At 36.6% G+C, this 16536-nt stretch overlaps 1 protein-coding gene and 1 long non-coding RNA gene across 4 annotated transcripts in view; one reads left to right on the forward strand and one right to left on the reverse strand.

Moving 5' to 3' along the window:
- The window catches only part of ranbp17 (RAN binding protein 17), a 229263-nt gene that overhangs the window by 180107 nt on the left and 32620 nt on the right, over positions 1-16536 (forward strand). For all 3 annotated transcript variants that reach the window (XM_062958006.1, XM_062958013.1, XM_062958017.1), the window contains 3 exons: positions 1510-1724; positions 4792-4930; positions 10562-10728. In XM_062958006.1, coding sequence (XP_062814076.1) covers positions 1510-1724; positions 4792-4930; positions 10562-10728 — 521 coding nt within the window. The remainder of the gene's footprint in view (positions 1-1509; positions 1725-4791; positions 4931-10561; positions 10729-16536) is intronic.
- Positions 7431-16344, reverse strand: LOC134292587 (uncharacterized). Its single transcript, XR_009999838.1, has 4 exons — positions 15844-16344; positions 14748-14824; positions 9360-9492; positions 7431-8848 (listed from the first exon to the last, which is right to left on the reverse strand). It is a non-coding gene; the product is annotated as an uncharacterized LOC134292587 (long non-coding RNA).

Below are 16536 nucleotides of genomic sequence, written 5' to 3' on the forward strand. Positions count from 1 at the left end.
CAAAGCTCTCTGTGAGAGAAAGTAGTCCCATCAGTGTCCTGACAGGTTTCATGTGGGAATGTCTGTCAGAAGGTGCAAGGTATTGCACATTTCAGTAATTCTGATCCTAGACTTAAGTTTTAGAGGGGGCGCTCTTTAGATTGTGGTATTACTTTAGCAACAAAATTCTGGTAAATATTTCTGCTATGTTTTAAAGCCCTGCTGCTTTATCTGCTGACTAAGAACCCTGAGCTATCCGAGTTGTATGCTCCAAACAAGTTATGAATTGGAAGTTGGATCCCCAATAGATCTGAAGACTTGTAGGTTTCTGGAGTACACCAGTACCTTCAGACATTGTGTGTGCCACCAAAGGTAGCTGTGGAGAAGAAGTTTCACTCCTCATTAGGACTGGAGTTAATTGTAGACTTGTAGGAGCTCATCTTTTCATTCATACCAAACACCGTAATCATTCAAAATGCAGTTCCTCCAGCTTCAGGAACAAGATCAGTAATACATTACCTGGTGGGCATAGACAGACAAGTAGTTTATCTTTTTATTATAGGTAGTATGTTTTCAAATGCCCTTGAATTCAGGAAGGAGCTATAGCTCAGGCAGAACGGCTGCTTCAATTCACATTTGCAAATGGGGCTAAGAAAAGCCCCGTATCTGTAACTCTGGGCAACTTCTGATTAATGTTGAGATTGATAGACCAGTGGCCTGATTTGGTATAAGACGGGTGCCAATGTTGAGATGTTCAGCAGATCAGCCATTATCCCATGTTAAATGATTGCATTCCTGGAGTAAGGTAAAGGTAAAGATTTTCCCCTGACATTATATCTAGTTATGTGCAACTCTGGGAGTTGGTGCTCATATCCCATTTCTAAGCCAAACAGCCGGCATTATACATAGACACCTCCAAGGTCATGTGGCTGGCACGACGGCATGGAGCACTGTTACCTTCCTGCTGGAGCAGTACCTATTGATCTACTCACATTTGCATGTTTTCGAACTGCTAGGATGGCAGAAGCTGGGGCTACAGGGGGAGCTCACCTCGCTCCCCAGATTCAAACCCCGACCTTCCGGTTAGCAAGTTCAGCAGCTCAGCGGTTGAACCCGTTGTGCCACCAGGGGCTCCTGGAGCAAAGAGGCCATAAAATAGTGATCCAACTTTCTGGCTTAGTCCATTTCATTTCTTTTTACATTCTATATTTAATTTATTTTTAAATAAGCAACTCTGTGAAGACTGAATATTACTAATTATTTTCTTACTTTGAAACTCGTTGTTAGGTCTGCTAGATAGAATGAAGCTCACACTTGGTGTCCCTGCTTTATTGTGTATTTCTTCAGCTTCTGTTATAATATATATTTTGTGATTACTTTAAAATGTAGCGACTTCTGTTCTAGAATAGTAATGTAAGGGTTATTTGTATAATTTAAAAAACTGGTAAAATGAAAATGTTAAGTGACGTTATTTTCAATTACTTATGTCAATTTCCTTCTTTTTTATCTCTTTCCTCTCCTTACAAACAGGTAACCAGATCCTGTCCCTTGGGACGCTGTCAAAAGATCAAGTTTATCCAATGAAACTCAAGGGTATTTCCATCTGTTACTCTGCACTCAAATCTGCCTTGTGTGGAAATTATGTCAGCTTTGGAGTCTTCAAGTTGTATGGGGACAACCACTTTGACAATGTACTTCAGGCCTTTGTCAAAATGCTGCTCTCAGTATCCCACAGTGACCTGCTAGTAAGCAATTATTCATCTTGGGAGTCTTTATGCAAAATATGAAATCACTACCACAGGCTTCAAGTAGAGAGAGGGTGGAGGAGGATCTAGTACACTTGAAATGCCATGCTTTTTCACCTCAGCTTCCTATATTTATTTTGCATTTTTACAGTCAGAAAGATCATTTGTATTGCCATTAATACAAATAAATATTCACTTCAAAATATTGTAATTATTTTAACATGGAAGATATTTGCAAATTATCTTGTATAACACCTTTGAATGTCAGTAGGATTATTTTGTTTCCTCTCTCATTTTGTCCAGCTATCATAATTTGTGTTTAAGTATGTATGTGTTACTATATTAGCTATATACCATATATGTCCCACCCCTTTTCTAGTATGTTCAAGGAGAGGTACATTGCTTTTGCAACTGTTTTGCAGTAGATCAGGATGGAAAAGGATGACTAGCCCCAAACAACAATAACAGAAATTTATTTTCTATTATTTTATATAATAGAGTCCACGGGCAACTCTTTGTTTTGGAAATAGGACATATTGGATTACCTTTAGTTACGTAATATTACAGTCTACTATCTAGCAAATAAGAGAGGGGGAAATTCTGTCAATGTCAAAGCCTTGGCACTGAGTTGCATGAAGTGTTCTTTTTGGACAGTACTGCATAGTACTTAGATGCATCTAGTTAAATTTACCTCATCTTGGTTTATACAACTCACCCACCACCCCAGAAGACACTATAATGCTTCTGGGAAAATAAAGGCATGTACGCAAATCAGGAATATCAGCATGGTGGAGTGACTTGGACCCTGAGGTTTTAAATCTTTCTAATCCATGGAAACCCACTGGGAGACCTTGGGCACATTTCACTATCCTATCCTAAGAAGAGGAACATTGTAAACTTCTTCAGAGTAAATCTAGCTGATAACAATCTCGGTTACAAGCAAACTGATCCATCAGAAATCTTTCCCAGCAAGTTATCTTTTCAATCAAGAATTTCCAGAGTCCAAGATGGAAGCAGCACCTTCTTGTCCCAAGAGTTTATGAACCAAAGGAGCACAAATCAATGGCATGAGGATAGAATGGAAATAAATGGCCAGGGCGAGGGAGAGATACAAAAAAATCTCTTTCTTTTTTCCATACCGCCTCGCATGAAGTGCTCACTTTCTTTTATTTTCCTCTCTTAATCCATGCAATCAGACTTGTAGCAGCTGAAGAAGTGTCAAAGCTGCCCACAATTGCTTTTGTGACTTTAAAGGAACAGGGCATTTAGCACAATTGGAATGTTTCTCTAAAAGGAGAAACACATGGCTCCCCCACATGGCAATTTTAGTTATGTGGACTAAGCAACAGGTGGTAGAGTGCAATGGGGCAGGCATTAATGAGCAGCTATTACAATATTATCTACAAGGTTGGGTTACTATTATTGTGTCATTTTATGTAATTGGGGGTCATCCAGTGGCAACAGATTACTGTATCTGTGGAAACATATGGAACTTCTGTTATGCTTGCAACCAGCCTTATGTTGGACTTCATCTTCACAATGTCAAGAGCTTAGACAGGTTCTTTCAATTAATTCAACATTGTACCTATTCAGTTTTAATGCCTTTTTCTATTAAAACATATAATAAGTGTTAGTGTTCTCATGCGTATGTAAAAAGCTGAAATTCAGTAATCATTATTGAGAAATAAAACTGAAATGGAACATCTCCTTTCCTCCAACTTGCTTTCTTTCTCTCTAAAAAAATAGGGGTACACTCTCAGTGTACACTAGAATGGTGGGCTGTGTTCAAAGTCAGATTGGCAAAATGTAATGCATGTCTAGCCCAAGACATTTTGATTCCAAGGTTCAATGTAACAGCTAAACTATGTAACAGAATAAACCAAAGCCATGTTTGGGATACCAATTTAATAATTCAATCATTTTAAGAACAGTACCGCTCCAGTTCTTTATCTATCTCTGCATAGAACTACTGTATGTACCACAGGCTCGAAATGAGGCAGTGCTCCCCAAGACATTTATAAATGTATCGATTCTCTAGTTTGTAAACTGCTAAATGTCCTGGTGGACATCGTTTAGTTCCGAGCCTATGATATGTACAGTAGCCCAATGCTGATATTACAAAATTGAACATATGAAAGGTATAGAATCATAGAGTTGGAAGTGGGCTGCTAAGAAGCAGGAAAATTGCATTCAAAGCACTCCCGCCAGATGTCTATCCAGCCAGTATATCATAATGTGCAGTGTTCTCTTTAAATATTCTTGTTCACTGTGGGGTGATCAGGGGTAGAGTAGTTGGTTCCTTCCATGCTTTCAGTTTCATAAGGCTTTTATAGTACTTCTCTATCCTATAGTGCACACCTACAGTATTCTGTAGGAAACATATGAGCAGGACTGTGTATACTCTGTAATTTGAATCTGGGCCTATGTTTAGATTTTGAGTGAACTCTACATACCATATATACTTGTGTATAAATCAACCTCATGCATAAGTTGAGGACATGTTTTGGGGGCAGAACGATGGATTTTGATATGAACTGTAGATAAGTCAAGGGTCATTTAGTGGAGAGGGTAAAAACAGCAGTTCTGGCAGCCGTTGCCATTTTCCTGCCATGGCATTCAAAAAGGTCAGAAGTAGGGCTGTGATGGGGTGAGTAAAAGGGCCTGGTGCTTCTTTTAGATTCTCCCAGTATGGTCTAAGTTCTCACTACTCAAAGATGGTTTTTTATTTTATAACAGTTAAGATACCGCACTTACATTTGAGCTGTGGAAAAGTCGACTTGGGGTTTTTAAGTCAATTTGAGTCAGTACTAAAATTTCTAGAGTTACAAACGAGTCTATACATTGGTTGGTTGCCCTCTTCATAATTAAAAAATGTATATGAAGTGGCACTGAATTTCATAATACGTTTACAAAAAGCAGATTATTTTGTCAACAGAAAGGTCAATAGCAGAGAATAAATACAGCCCAGAATGCAATTTATATTAAAGCGGGAAGGTAATCCTTATAGGCATCTTAATATTTTTCATAATCCAAATACTTATCTGATCTCTCTCTCTTTTGTTTTAAGCAATATCGAAAACTAAGCCAGTCTTATTACCCACTGCTGGAATGCCTCACACAGGACCATATGAGTTTCATCACTAGTTTAGAGCCTCATGTACTAATGTATATATTTACTTCAATATCTGAAGGACTTACTGCACTAGGTAAGTACAACATATAATTGAGCAAAGCAAAAATGCAAAAGGCACTGTATAGCAGTTAAAAGCAACTTGGCATGATTTTCAAAGCAAACAAGACTTTTATTTTGTCATTACTGCAGTGCAGAATGCAATTATTTTTCTTTAAAATGCTTATTTTCTGAAAAATTAAATATGTATATCTTAAGATTTCTCCACTTGACTGGGATAAACATCAGTAAGCATAACCTTCAACCTGCTAATGTTGCGGATAAAATTACCCGTGTGTTTATTACATCTAAATATGTATATTCTGCTTCATAGTTAGGAATCCAAAACATCCATCCAGGTAGCATTGATTTTTTGAGTGGTTAATTTACTCTCCTCATAAAACAATATAATTATTTATCATTTCTATATGACTTACTTTATCATGGTAAGCCACTATTTGTGGAAGCAATCCAATCACTAACATTTTGGCCAAGAATGTCCAGTTATTTCATAGGCAAAGTGGGGTTACTTTGAATATCCTAACTAAAAACAGTAGTCAATACTGCATCACAATTAAATGCATATTTAAATGCAATTTCAGTGTGCTAAAAGGAAAGTGTTTAAGTAAGCAAGCTATACTCTGTGTGTAAAAAAACAAGAAAAACCAAAAGCATAGGTAATCAGCATTTTTTCATTTTTTCCAATGTAATATCTAGCAGTTGATTTATTGAAAGCTTATTCCTTTTCTTCCTATCCCACTGAGATGTTTGGCACAGGATATAGTATTATAGATTAAACAAGAGAACAAAAGATATGAAAGTCCACATCTTAAATCTTTTTTAAAAAAAATCTTGAAGAGTAACATCTTGGATCCACGCTTTGTATTTCATACTTTGAAGTAATATTTATTCCTGTGGAATAAAGTACTGTGGTTGTAAATCATGTATAATGGAAGCCCTCATCTTAGACTTCACTGTAAGGACAAACACTTCAAGAGCCCTTTTCTAAAGTGTTTGCTTGGCTTTTTCACAGCTGACTCAGTGGATTGGAACCTTTTAATGTATCCTCAGTGTATGACATGGTCTCACTAATCTCCACGCAAAGCCTTTCTAATTTTCCGGTGATTGATAACATCCTGCCATTCATTAACTAAAATGAAAGCATAACATTTTCGCTGTCCAGCCGTTTTTATTAGATGTTGAATAGATTAATTTGTTTACTTTTCAACCTGACTCCCTTAAAAGGGAAGTCATTCTGGTACTGTGTAAGAAGCTGGCGGGGGAGTATGGCACTTAAACCTATTCCCTTTATCTTCATCTGAAACCAAATAAAGGCCTTAAATTATGGCGCGCTTAATAGCACTGTCAAGTATCTTGAAATAATTCTTCCTTCTATGTGTATTCATAAAGTCTTACAGCCAAATAAGCCTTTTCAACAAATAGCATTTGCACCTTGAGGCTCAGATAGACGAGAAGGACGCTGGCTTGAGAACAAATATCTTCCTGTGTTTTCTGATGACTGCAGACACAGCCCCTCTCCCCTTTTATTTACCAGAGCAACAGTTGTCCTTCCCATCCACCCGTCTCCCAACCATCTTAACTTGTTGGTTGTTTGCCTTGAATAAAATGCAATGAGGACCCCATTCAGGTTCAACAAATGCCCCTCCTTGTCCATTAAAATCTGTGTGGGGCGCTTGCATAACATCCTCCTTTCTTACACTGTGACAATAAGAAGAAAAATGAGCACCACAACAGCATCTTTGATATACTGTTATGGGAAAACATAAGTAGCTCTTAATACTTAAATTGCATCCGCGTGAGCAGATGAACGGGTAGACCTCTTCACTGTGCTGCTAAGATCACTTACAGAAGAATATAAAATATCTACTTGTACAGTATCAGCATGTTTAGAGCCGCTACTGGTTTCTAAATGGACGTTAGTGATTCACTTTGTGTTATTCAATTTTAAAACAAATAGAGTCAAAGCGCAGGTTGAAAAGTACTGCAAAACCCACTTATGAAATATGCATTTCCAAATACATTTCTTGGAGCGTTCATTATCTTCCTTTGTAGATACAAGGTAGGAGACTTTTGGGATGAAATACTGTGTTCAAGTGTTGACAGTAGGTTTAAATAAGAAGACTAAAAACTGGAGAACTTGTTCCACTCGGACTTTTGTAGTGCATAACCAGTTCTATATCAGGATAGTCTGTTCTTTATAATTAAGCATTTCAATTAAACTTCATTAAACTGTTCATGATTAAACGATTTCTCTCTTATTTTCAAAGTATGTATTTCATTGTCAGCCTGTTCTGTTTTTTGAATAACAAAGAAGATTACTTGGGAGTTGACAGTCCAGTTAAGTAAAGAAGGATCCTAAAATTGTTCTCTTATTTTTTTTAGGACAACCTAAAACGTAGCAATGTTAGAAATTCTTTATTAGAAAAGGCACAATCCATTTCTTTAGTTGATTTTGGAGAACTTATCTTAAAGGGGAACCAACATATTCAGTTAAATTTTGTAGCACACAAACACCTTTTATGTAAACAGAGGTTTTTGTTTTTTGGGTTTTTTTATTGGTTTTTTTGTGCAGCAGTGATGACACCTCCCATAAATATATGGGTCAAACTAATGAGCCAGACTCTTAACACATTTTTACAAATATCTTGATGACCGATTTATGCTTTTAGGTCTGATAGTATTCCTTTGGTTTGAAGACTGATTTGAGTTTAATGACTTTGGTTAAAAGCAAACTTGTAGTCAAGTTTTTCTGCTTGGTAGATCCCTTTTAGATGCAGACCAGATTGTCAAGTATCTGCCTAAGTATAAAACAAAAATTTGCTAGTGAAGGTAAAAGAATATCAGAGCAACCACCATAAATGAGGGGGACCACAAATCATTATTGCAAAAGGTTGAAATCAATTTATGACAACTGTTATGTGCAAAAATACTGTATTCCCAAGTCATCTTTCGCAATAGGTAATTCTACAGAGTTCTGACTACTATATCTTGGGGGAAAGGAATGTCTTGGTTTTGTGTTTCCCTCTTTTTTGGAATACAAAACCATCCTAAAATTTCACTGCTCATAATATGGAGGGAATTTTTCAGAGTTTATAGTGATATAAAGGAGAAAGAAGTGTGGGATACTTGTCCTTGTTACATTCATTGTATCCAAAGTTAGCAGGAAGATAAAATTAATTTAGTGTTTTGAAGAAAACCAGGATCTAAATTTAATAATAAATAAAATAAATTGGGATCATCATACACACAATCCTCAGTTGCTCGAAGAGTGAGCTATGATTATACTGAACATACAATGAATAGGTAAATGGTTTCTACAATTAATGACATTCTGTAGGGAGATGTGAATGTTCGCTTCCATTTGAAACCAGTGGAAATGAGGATTGTCAGAAATGTAGTGGAATGTTTCATACTTGGTAAAATGAAGAGAGTCTTGAGACTAATTGCAGCTATATTGTCTGCAAAATCTTTCTTAGGACCTCAGGAGAACTTAGCTTAGGAATAATATATTGCAATGATGTTCAAATACAACGAAACTTCAAAACAACATTTATAAAGTAGAACTGGCACAGATCAGTAGTCTCATGTCTAGAGGGAAGTGCTCAAATGCTCACTGCAATATTGGCAGACTTCCACTTATCACAGTTTAGGGGGATATACTTAATTGAGTCTATCATATACCTTCCCTTTCTCCTTTGAATTAATATTTTAACAGTTTAATTCTTGCACAGACATGCACCCATTAAAATAGCATAGCATTCAATGCCAGTTTTTAGCTTCTGAAAGTAACTTAGATTTGTATCCTTCCGAATCCACTGTAGGCTAAAAAGTTATCCTCACTTGAGAGGTATCTGAAGCCTTAAAGCTTGTTGAGCTCCCTCAAGTAAATTTTTTTCCACTGGTCAGTCAACATCCATTCCATGATTTTCTTTGCCTAACAAAGAAAGAAAGAAATGATAACCCCTAACATTAAATAAATTAAATGCTGCTAGAATTGTAACAGAAGGTACGCTGAGATATAGAGAATTGCTAGATGAAGCAGTAGTATAGAAAGGAAAAGTCTGCAGAATTCAATAAGGAGAAACTGAATAAAATTGGTTGAATTCATAAGCAGAGTATAATTAGAAGCTTAACAGCTGCTGTTGCCATGCACTGATTTTTATAAGGAAACCAAGTCTGATTTCACTCTACAGGTTGAGCATCCCTTATCCGGCATTCCAAAATTCAGAATCCGAAATTGTCCACAAGGGTGGTTCAGGTAGTGACATCATTGCTTTCTGCTGGTTCAGTGGTTTGTGGACTAGTTGAGCATTATGAAAGTACAGTTTTGTGATATTACAATTTTGCCCGAAAGAGGATGACCAGCTTTGTATAAAAGTGGTTAATAAAGGCACTGAAATAAACTGTATCTCATTTCATGGCAGCAAAAAAACAGATTAATATACCTGATTCAGAGGTACATATTCTTGGTGCAAAATGTTATGGGACTTTCTTCTCCTAAGAAATTTATTTTGCTGTAACTTTGGTAGAAGAAGATACTCTCGTGTTCATTTAACCAGCCAGTAGAAGTCCAGACATCTAGTAGGAAAAGCACAATTGTATTCATAATTAGCTTTCAGATCATAAAAATACCCAACCACCCATTTATCTTAGTCTTCTTTACTTCTCACTGTGTTCTCCCCCATCAGTATCGTATTAACATTTTCATGCATAAATACAAATGTATTTTTCTAGCATTCATATTTAGATAATTGTTGTTAATTGTTAACTGCTACCAAGTCATCTTAAAAATTATGGCAATCGCATAAATCAGAGACCTCCAAGTTATCCTGTCTTCAGTAGCCCTGCTCAGGTTTTGCAGCCTATCCATCTCCCAACAGGATTGATCTATGGGGTCTATCAGTCTGGTATGTAGTCTCCTGTTTTCCTCCTACCTTCCCAAACATTATTGTCTTTTCTATTGAGTCATGCCTTCTCAAAATGCTACAGTCTCGGTTTAGTAATCTTGGTTTCTAGTGAGAGTTCAGCCTTTATTTGCTTTAGGGCCCATTTATTAGTATTTTTAAACAGTCCACTGTATTTGTAGAACTCTTCTCTAGCACATTTTAATTCATTGATTTTCTTCCTTCCTACTTCCTTCATTGTCCACCTTTCACAACTATACATGAAAACGGGAATTATCATGACATTCACAATCCTTAACTTTAGTATTCAATTATATATATTACACTCCGGGATCTTCTATGTTTCCTTCATAATTGCCCTTCCAAGCCAGTTTTCTTTCCTAATTCCCTCAAGTACAAACTCTTCAGAATTCAAAAATTTCTTAGCAATAAGGAGACAGCTGGAATCCTGCAATTTGTAACAGCCAGCAGGAGTGCTTACAAAGAGGCAGAGTACCAGTGAGGGATAGAAGTCCCCATGTGCTGTGTATAATGAAAGTAAGGAGTTTATCCTATTTGGAAATATTGGATTGTGTCAAACCTACAGAACATGAGGGCTGGTGTGATGAAATAGTTTATCCAACCATTTAGCATTCTAGATCACTAGGTAAGTCTTGCAGCCTTTCCTTTTCTTCCAAAAATTGTTAATATTAAAAATAATTCAGGAATTCAGATGTTTTGTTTTGTTTGTTTTCTTGGTACAGATACCATTGTCTCCTCCAGCTGTTGTGCAAGTTTAGACTACATTGTCACCTACCTCTTCAAACACATAGCAAGAGAAGGGAAGAAGCCTCTGAGGTGTAGAGAAATTTCCCAAGAGGGACAAAGATTACTGCATTTCATGCAACACAACTCGGAGGTACTGCAGCAGGTAAACTCATCATTGTTTACCCTGGCTATATTTTGATCATTGTTCTGAACAGAGGTTACCTGATCTCCTTTTTGTCTTGGCAAGTACAGTGTAATATTTCTGTTTATGAACCAATAGATCTCTTATTTTCAGTTGGAGTCCTTATTTTTGAGGATAGGGAAAGGTATCTAATGTTATACTGTGGGTTAAGTGAAGTAAGATCACCGAGACTCCTGCTGTCAGCCATTACTATATGGCTGTAGAAAAATCTTGACTTCTTGGGTTGTGATTTTTTTAAAAATTTCTTCCTTGTCTTCCTCTTTTTCTTCTCTTGATCAATGCATTTTAATTATGTGTTTATCCAGTGCTTGGATTGCCTTTTTTTTTGGCAGAAAGGCAGGATGGCAATATAATTTTTTAAAAAAAAGATGTAGCAAAGGCAATATGTTCAGAAGATTTTAAGGATGGATGAGAGACATTTGTATAAAAAAAGTATGACTGGTTATCAGCCATGATCCGTTTTTGGAATAATGGACAAAAGGAATTAATATCTTCTTGTCTTCATGCACTTTGTGGGAATTTTCTGGAAAGATCTGACTTGCAGCTGTTGAAGATAGCTTACTAGACTAGATAGAGCACTGGATCCAGAAGAAGTATTTGTACGTCATTATATTCAGTATGATTGACAAGTTGAGTGATGAATGAAGAAGCAAAACCATGGGCCCTCTCCTCTACACCATTCAGAGGTGGTGATGACAAATCAACATAGGCTTCAATTATCCTATTTTGTGCTACTGTCTTGAGAAAAGAATAGTGGATGAGAAGGTAAAGAAGGGAGCTCTCGCAATATTTCCACTAAGGAGAATTGCAAGAGTTTCTTTCTTTTCAGAATGCTGAAAAGAGGTTTGACACCTTCTACCTGCTCTTCATTTTGTGCTACCTATTTCCTCACATTTATGCAACCTCACTCTTTTTATTGCAGTATGGCCTATCTTGTTTTGCATCCATTTTAGGATTTACATGAAACCAGAAAGAATTTTTCTACTATTATGTTGATGGACCTCAATCTTCTGAAGAGGCCCACACATGTGCATCCATTTACTGATTATCAGTCTCATTTTTGTCTTTACCTAATCCAGGTGTAATATTAGATCAGGGGGCAGGGATAGCTACTCGGAACTGGCAATATTAAAGATAATGATAAAGGTAATGATTAAAGTAGAGATTATGGGTTATGAATATTTATTTACATGGACTATTTTTAGGCCACCTTTTCATCAGGAATGGACAATGTGTGCCTGTAGTTGGGCTACCACCCCTATCAGCCTGAGCCAGCATCAGAAATGGAGGAAAATTCTGGGAGTTGCTGTCCAGCAATATTTAGAGGGCTGTGTTTTGCATCTGTGTTTTCAGATTTTAAAAAATACTGCTGTGTTGTTGTTTTTTTTAATATAAATGCCAAAAGGGAGAAGAAAAGAGTGAACTGGGAAGAGGCATACATAGAATATGAATAGGCATATCTATTAATATTAAATGACCATATGTCTACAAAATATTTAATTGGTGCTGACATCTGTAGCATACATATCTCTTTATGTCTAAAGCAAAGGATTATCTGACCATTGAATTATGGATGGTGGATGGTAATGATAAAACTCTCCTGAGGCAGTTTCCAGTGTACAATTTTAAAATACATAAACAAGCATACATGTTAAAATCATAAAATAGGCCAATGGTGTCCTTTCTGTATTGCTGCGTTACATATCCCATCAGATTTCAGTCTTGTCTGTGGTGGCTGGCATTGGTGGGAGCTGCAGTCTTAACAATTTGAAAGCTAGGTTATTTGCTCTCTCTTTTTCTCAATGTGCTGCTGGAGGCAGCTGTTGTTTACTTTGCCTGTTGTGGACCAGCACACACAGTGGGATAAGCTAGAATTTAATACCATTCTGACTCATGTCAGTCTTGAGTGCATGGTTTAGCACAGGACAGCTCCTGCAACATGATATTGAAAGTTTGTGTTTTTTTAGCTCTCCATCATCCTCCCAGTGTTGATACTACTTAAAAAAACCCTAACTAGACAGAGATTGAGAAGGAAAGGGGCCTAGGCAGGCATAACAAGTATGTACATATGTGTATGGCTCTTTTTCCCTTATCCAGAACCTAAGATTTTATAAAACAACTTTGTCAAAAAGGAGCTTCACTGTCCTACAGCTGTCATTTAACTTTACAATACATAATCATTCTTATAACTGTAACTTTGATAGATCATTATCTCCAAATAAAGCTAAAGTGGGAATACACAATCAGATATAATTTAGACATGTAGATAACTTATCATCATGTGATTCCCTGGCATCGTTTGCCTCTTTGTGCAGCTTCCTGAAGTAGCCAGTCCAGAGGGAAAGTTGATCAAAATCTAGCAGCATATCCAATATTTTAATCTTCCTGAGTACAGTAGTTAGTACTCAATGAGTACAGCTCCATAATCAAGAAGAATGGCGTACTGGCTCAAATCTGGATTTTCATACATTTGCCTTTCTTATGAACTTAATGTCCTATGTTGTATCAATGATGGTTGGCAATCCTGAAATTTATAGCATATGAATAAGCAGCGATCTGTCTTTATTAGCTTCACAATCTGTAGAATACATTATATTTATTTTGAATGCAGGCTTTCAGGTACTCTTTTAAATATTAATGACCAGTCTCCAGTAGTCAGCATAAATATGATTTGCATTAGCGCAAGTCATACTGTATTGAGTGCCTCTGATGTCAACTATTCTGTGTACTAATACCTGACATCATCTCCCGAGGTCACTGCCAACTTTGACCTTTCTCCTTGTGCACAGTTTTTCTAGTCTCAGAAGCTCTTTTGAATTGATTTGAAATTTTGACTCTTCCCTTTATGAGGCAGTAAAATTGATAATTATTCAGATGGGAACAGAGTGCTGAGTGAAAAATCAATTCCACCCGCTCTCTGCTGCGTATAAAATTACTTCTGACTCTGCTGGTCTGAACGAATAGCCAAGGTAAAAGCAGCAGGCAGGAATAGTAGAAAGAGTGAGCTGGACGTAGCTAATAGCCTAAAGGGATGGCTTTTTGAGATGAGGGAGTGAGCCAGTTGGGGGTGGTTATCAGCAATGATGGGGCTCATTGATTATATGTTTACATCAGGTTTCCATTGGGTTATAAATCAGCCCTGAATAGAAACAGAACCCAAGGCTTTGTGTCTTACCAGAGGGACAATGAATTAGATTATTCTCATTTTCACACTCAGATGAAAAGTGAGCCATTGATTATTCATCGGCAGGCCATTAAATCCTGGCTTTGGAGCTGATTTGACTATCATGGAGGCTAATGAACAAGACTGTTGCTTCACAGCTAGAGGTTTCAGTTTCCAAGACAGCTGTGTCTTGTAAGTAATGCCTAACCCTATTAAAAGGAAAGGGTTATTACAAATTGCTTAACAGTGCTACAAAACTAGACCCTAATGACTAATTGTACGGTGAGCTTAAAGAGCCTTGTCAGTTCTTTAAAGTGATGCAGTGGAACTGCATAGCTTCCCAGTTTGCCTGTTTTGATGGGAATGCTCTTATATATTGTATTTCTTTTCAATCAAGAAGAGAACATCTCTACATATTTGTACATATCCAAACAAGTGTAGAATTAATTGGTAATGTAATTGTTTATTTTCATAAACCAAATGAAAATGGTTTGTATTAGCTATAACATAGGATCATTAGGTTTTTATAGAAAGCACCATGTAAATTCAAGTTATGTAATCAGATGTGTAATTTGCTGCTCACATAGACTGTTGAACTGTCCTACTCCTTCTCAAGACCTTTTCGCAGTTGTCAAGCAATGCCCGGTATGTCCCCTACTTTATTATTGCCACGTTCCCCTAATTTAAAAAGTAATAGATGAGAAATTGCTATAGAGGACTGGATGTATTATTTGAGTAGGAAGAGCTGATAGACAAAGGCTTTGAAAAATTATTTTAAGAGTACAAGACCACCTACTTTCATACAACTACTACTTACATTGCAGAGTGGAGTCTCCAAGTGCTTCAGTACTTGGCTAGATTGGGTTATATAATAAGCAGGTCTTCTGCTAGTGCCTGCGGGATAGTAATAATAACATTGTGGATATAGTCAGGCATTTAAAAACGATAGCCTTATTAAGAGTATTAGTAGTTCAGTGAAAGGCATTTATTTAATTATGCTGTAGAATGGAAACTAATTCTGAAAGTGCATATCAGCTAGTAGACCAGAAGCCATGCACTTTCAAGGATTTTATCTCTTACAGTTGGCTGGTCATGTCTACTGTGTGAATAAAATAAATTGAGGGAGAAATAAATCCAGTTTTAGTCCTTAGAATATATTCATTGAAATAAATCAGACTCCTTCTGTGCAACTAACCTGACTTCTGTTGATGTTGGTGTATTAGCCCACAAATTGCAAAAGGTGTTATAGTTACTTGCGTGTGAAACTGGACTATTAAACATTTTCCATAGGTGAGATGAAATAAATATCATTTTGCATCCTTTCTGATTTGATTATACTGTTGGCTTTCTTTTGCATCTCTAGCAGGTATCATTTTAAGTGCTGATGTGGACCTAGACAATGTATCTAAATGCAGCCTCTTTAAATAGGATAGTGCTTATTTGTTCTTTCTTTATTACAAAAGTTGCTATTGAGTTCCTCCTTGGAACTATATAAAGCCAACACCTTCAAAGCTTTACAATTTTTGAATTTTGAACTTTATTAACTATTGATTTGATAGTTTTAAGAAGGTGAAACATTGATGAAATATAAATAAAAATCATACTAATATTTTTTATGATTAGTACTTTTTATGATTAAGATCCATTCAGGGGGTGCTTTGAATTTGTTTTAATAGTTTTTAACTGGAAATTTTAAAATACTGTTTATACTTAATCCTGTTTTAATGTTAATATATTTGTATATTTTAAATGGTTATGCTAATGCTTTTATGTTAAGCTGCTTTGAGTCCCCTTCGGGGGAGATAAAGTGGGGTATAATAACACCAAGGAAATTACTTTTCTTAGTACTTTTCAGACAGTGTGGCCTCAATTTCATCACCGTTGCCTGTGTAAAACTTTCAGTACATACTTACTGTTTTGGTACACTTTGTGGGATGTTCTTCACATTTAAAATTCTGATTGCTGAAAAGTAGTAAATGGTGGGAAAAACAATAGCAAATTGAGGAAAAGCTGGCACTTGACAAAAAGGTTTAAAATTAGCTTTCACCACAAGCATATAATGAGCTAAAATATGTAATGCATAAAATATCTTAATGTTTCACAATTATATTTTCCATAATCATTAATATTCTGATGATCTTCACTTGTATTTAGATAAGTATTCTTTGCACTAGAATTCAAAGACTGACATAGTCATGCTAGTCTGGAACATCAGTATGCAAAGGAATCTAGTAACACTCTGGAGACTAACTGAGAGAAAGAGGTAGGCATTATAAGGTTTAATAGACCAAGGGACTAAATCTGGGGCCGGTCCGAAACATAGCATCTTTGAGATTTGACATTCTGAGAAGCTGTCCATATATTCAGCTTCTGAAGCATAACAGCAATGGGAGCAGAGTCCTGATGGACCAGTTGGGAAGAATCCAGTTTGCCCCTACTTGGTTTATTACTCTTTTCTTTTCTGTTGTTTGTTTCCATGGCAGCAGCTGTGGAGCTCCAGAGACATCAGCAAAGGCACCCAGCAACAACCAGAAGCTCTCTAGAGCTCCAGAGCTGCTGCCAAAGCAACAAACTACAGAAAAGGTAAGTGCCACTCTCTTCTCCCT

This window comes from Anolis carolinensis, chromosome 1, assembly GCF_035594765.1.
Source record: "Anolis carolinensis isolate JA03-04 chromosome 1, rAnoCar3.1.pri, whole genome shotgun sequence".
NCBI classification, from domain to species: domain Eukaryota; kingdom Metazoa; phylum Chordata; class Lepidosauria; order Squamata; family Dactyloidae; genus Anolis; species Anolis carolinensis.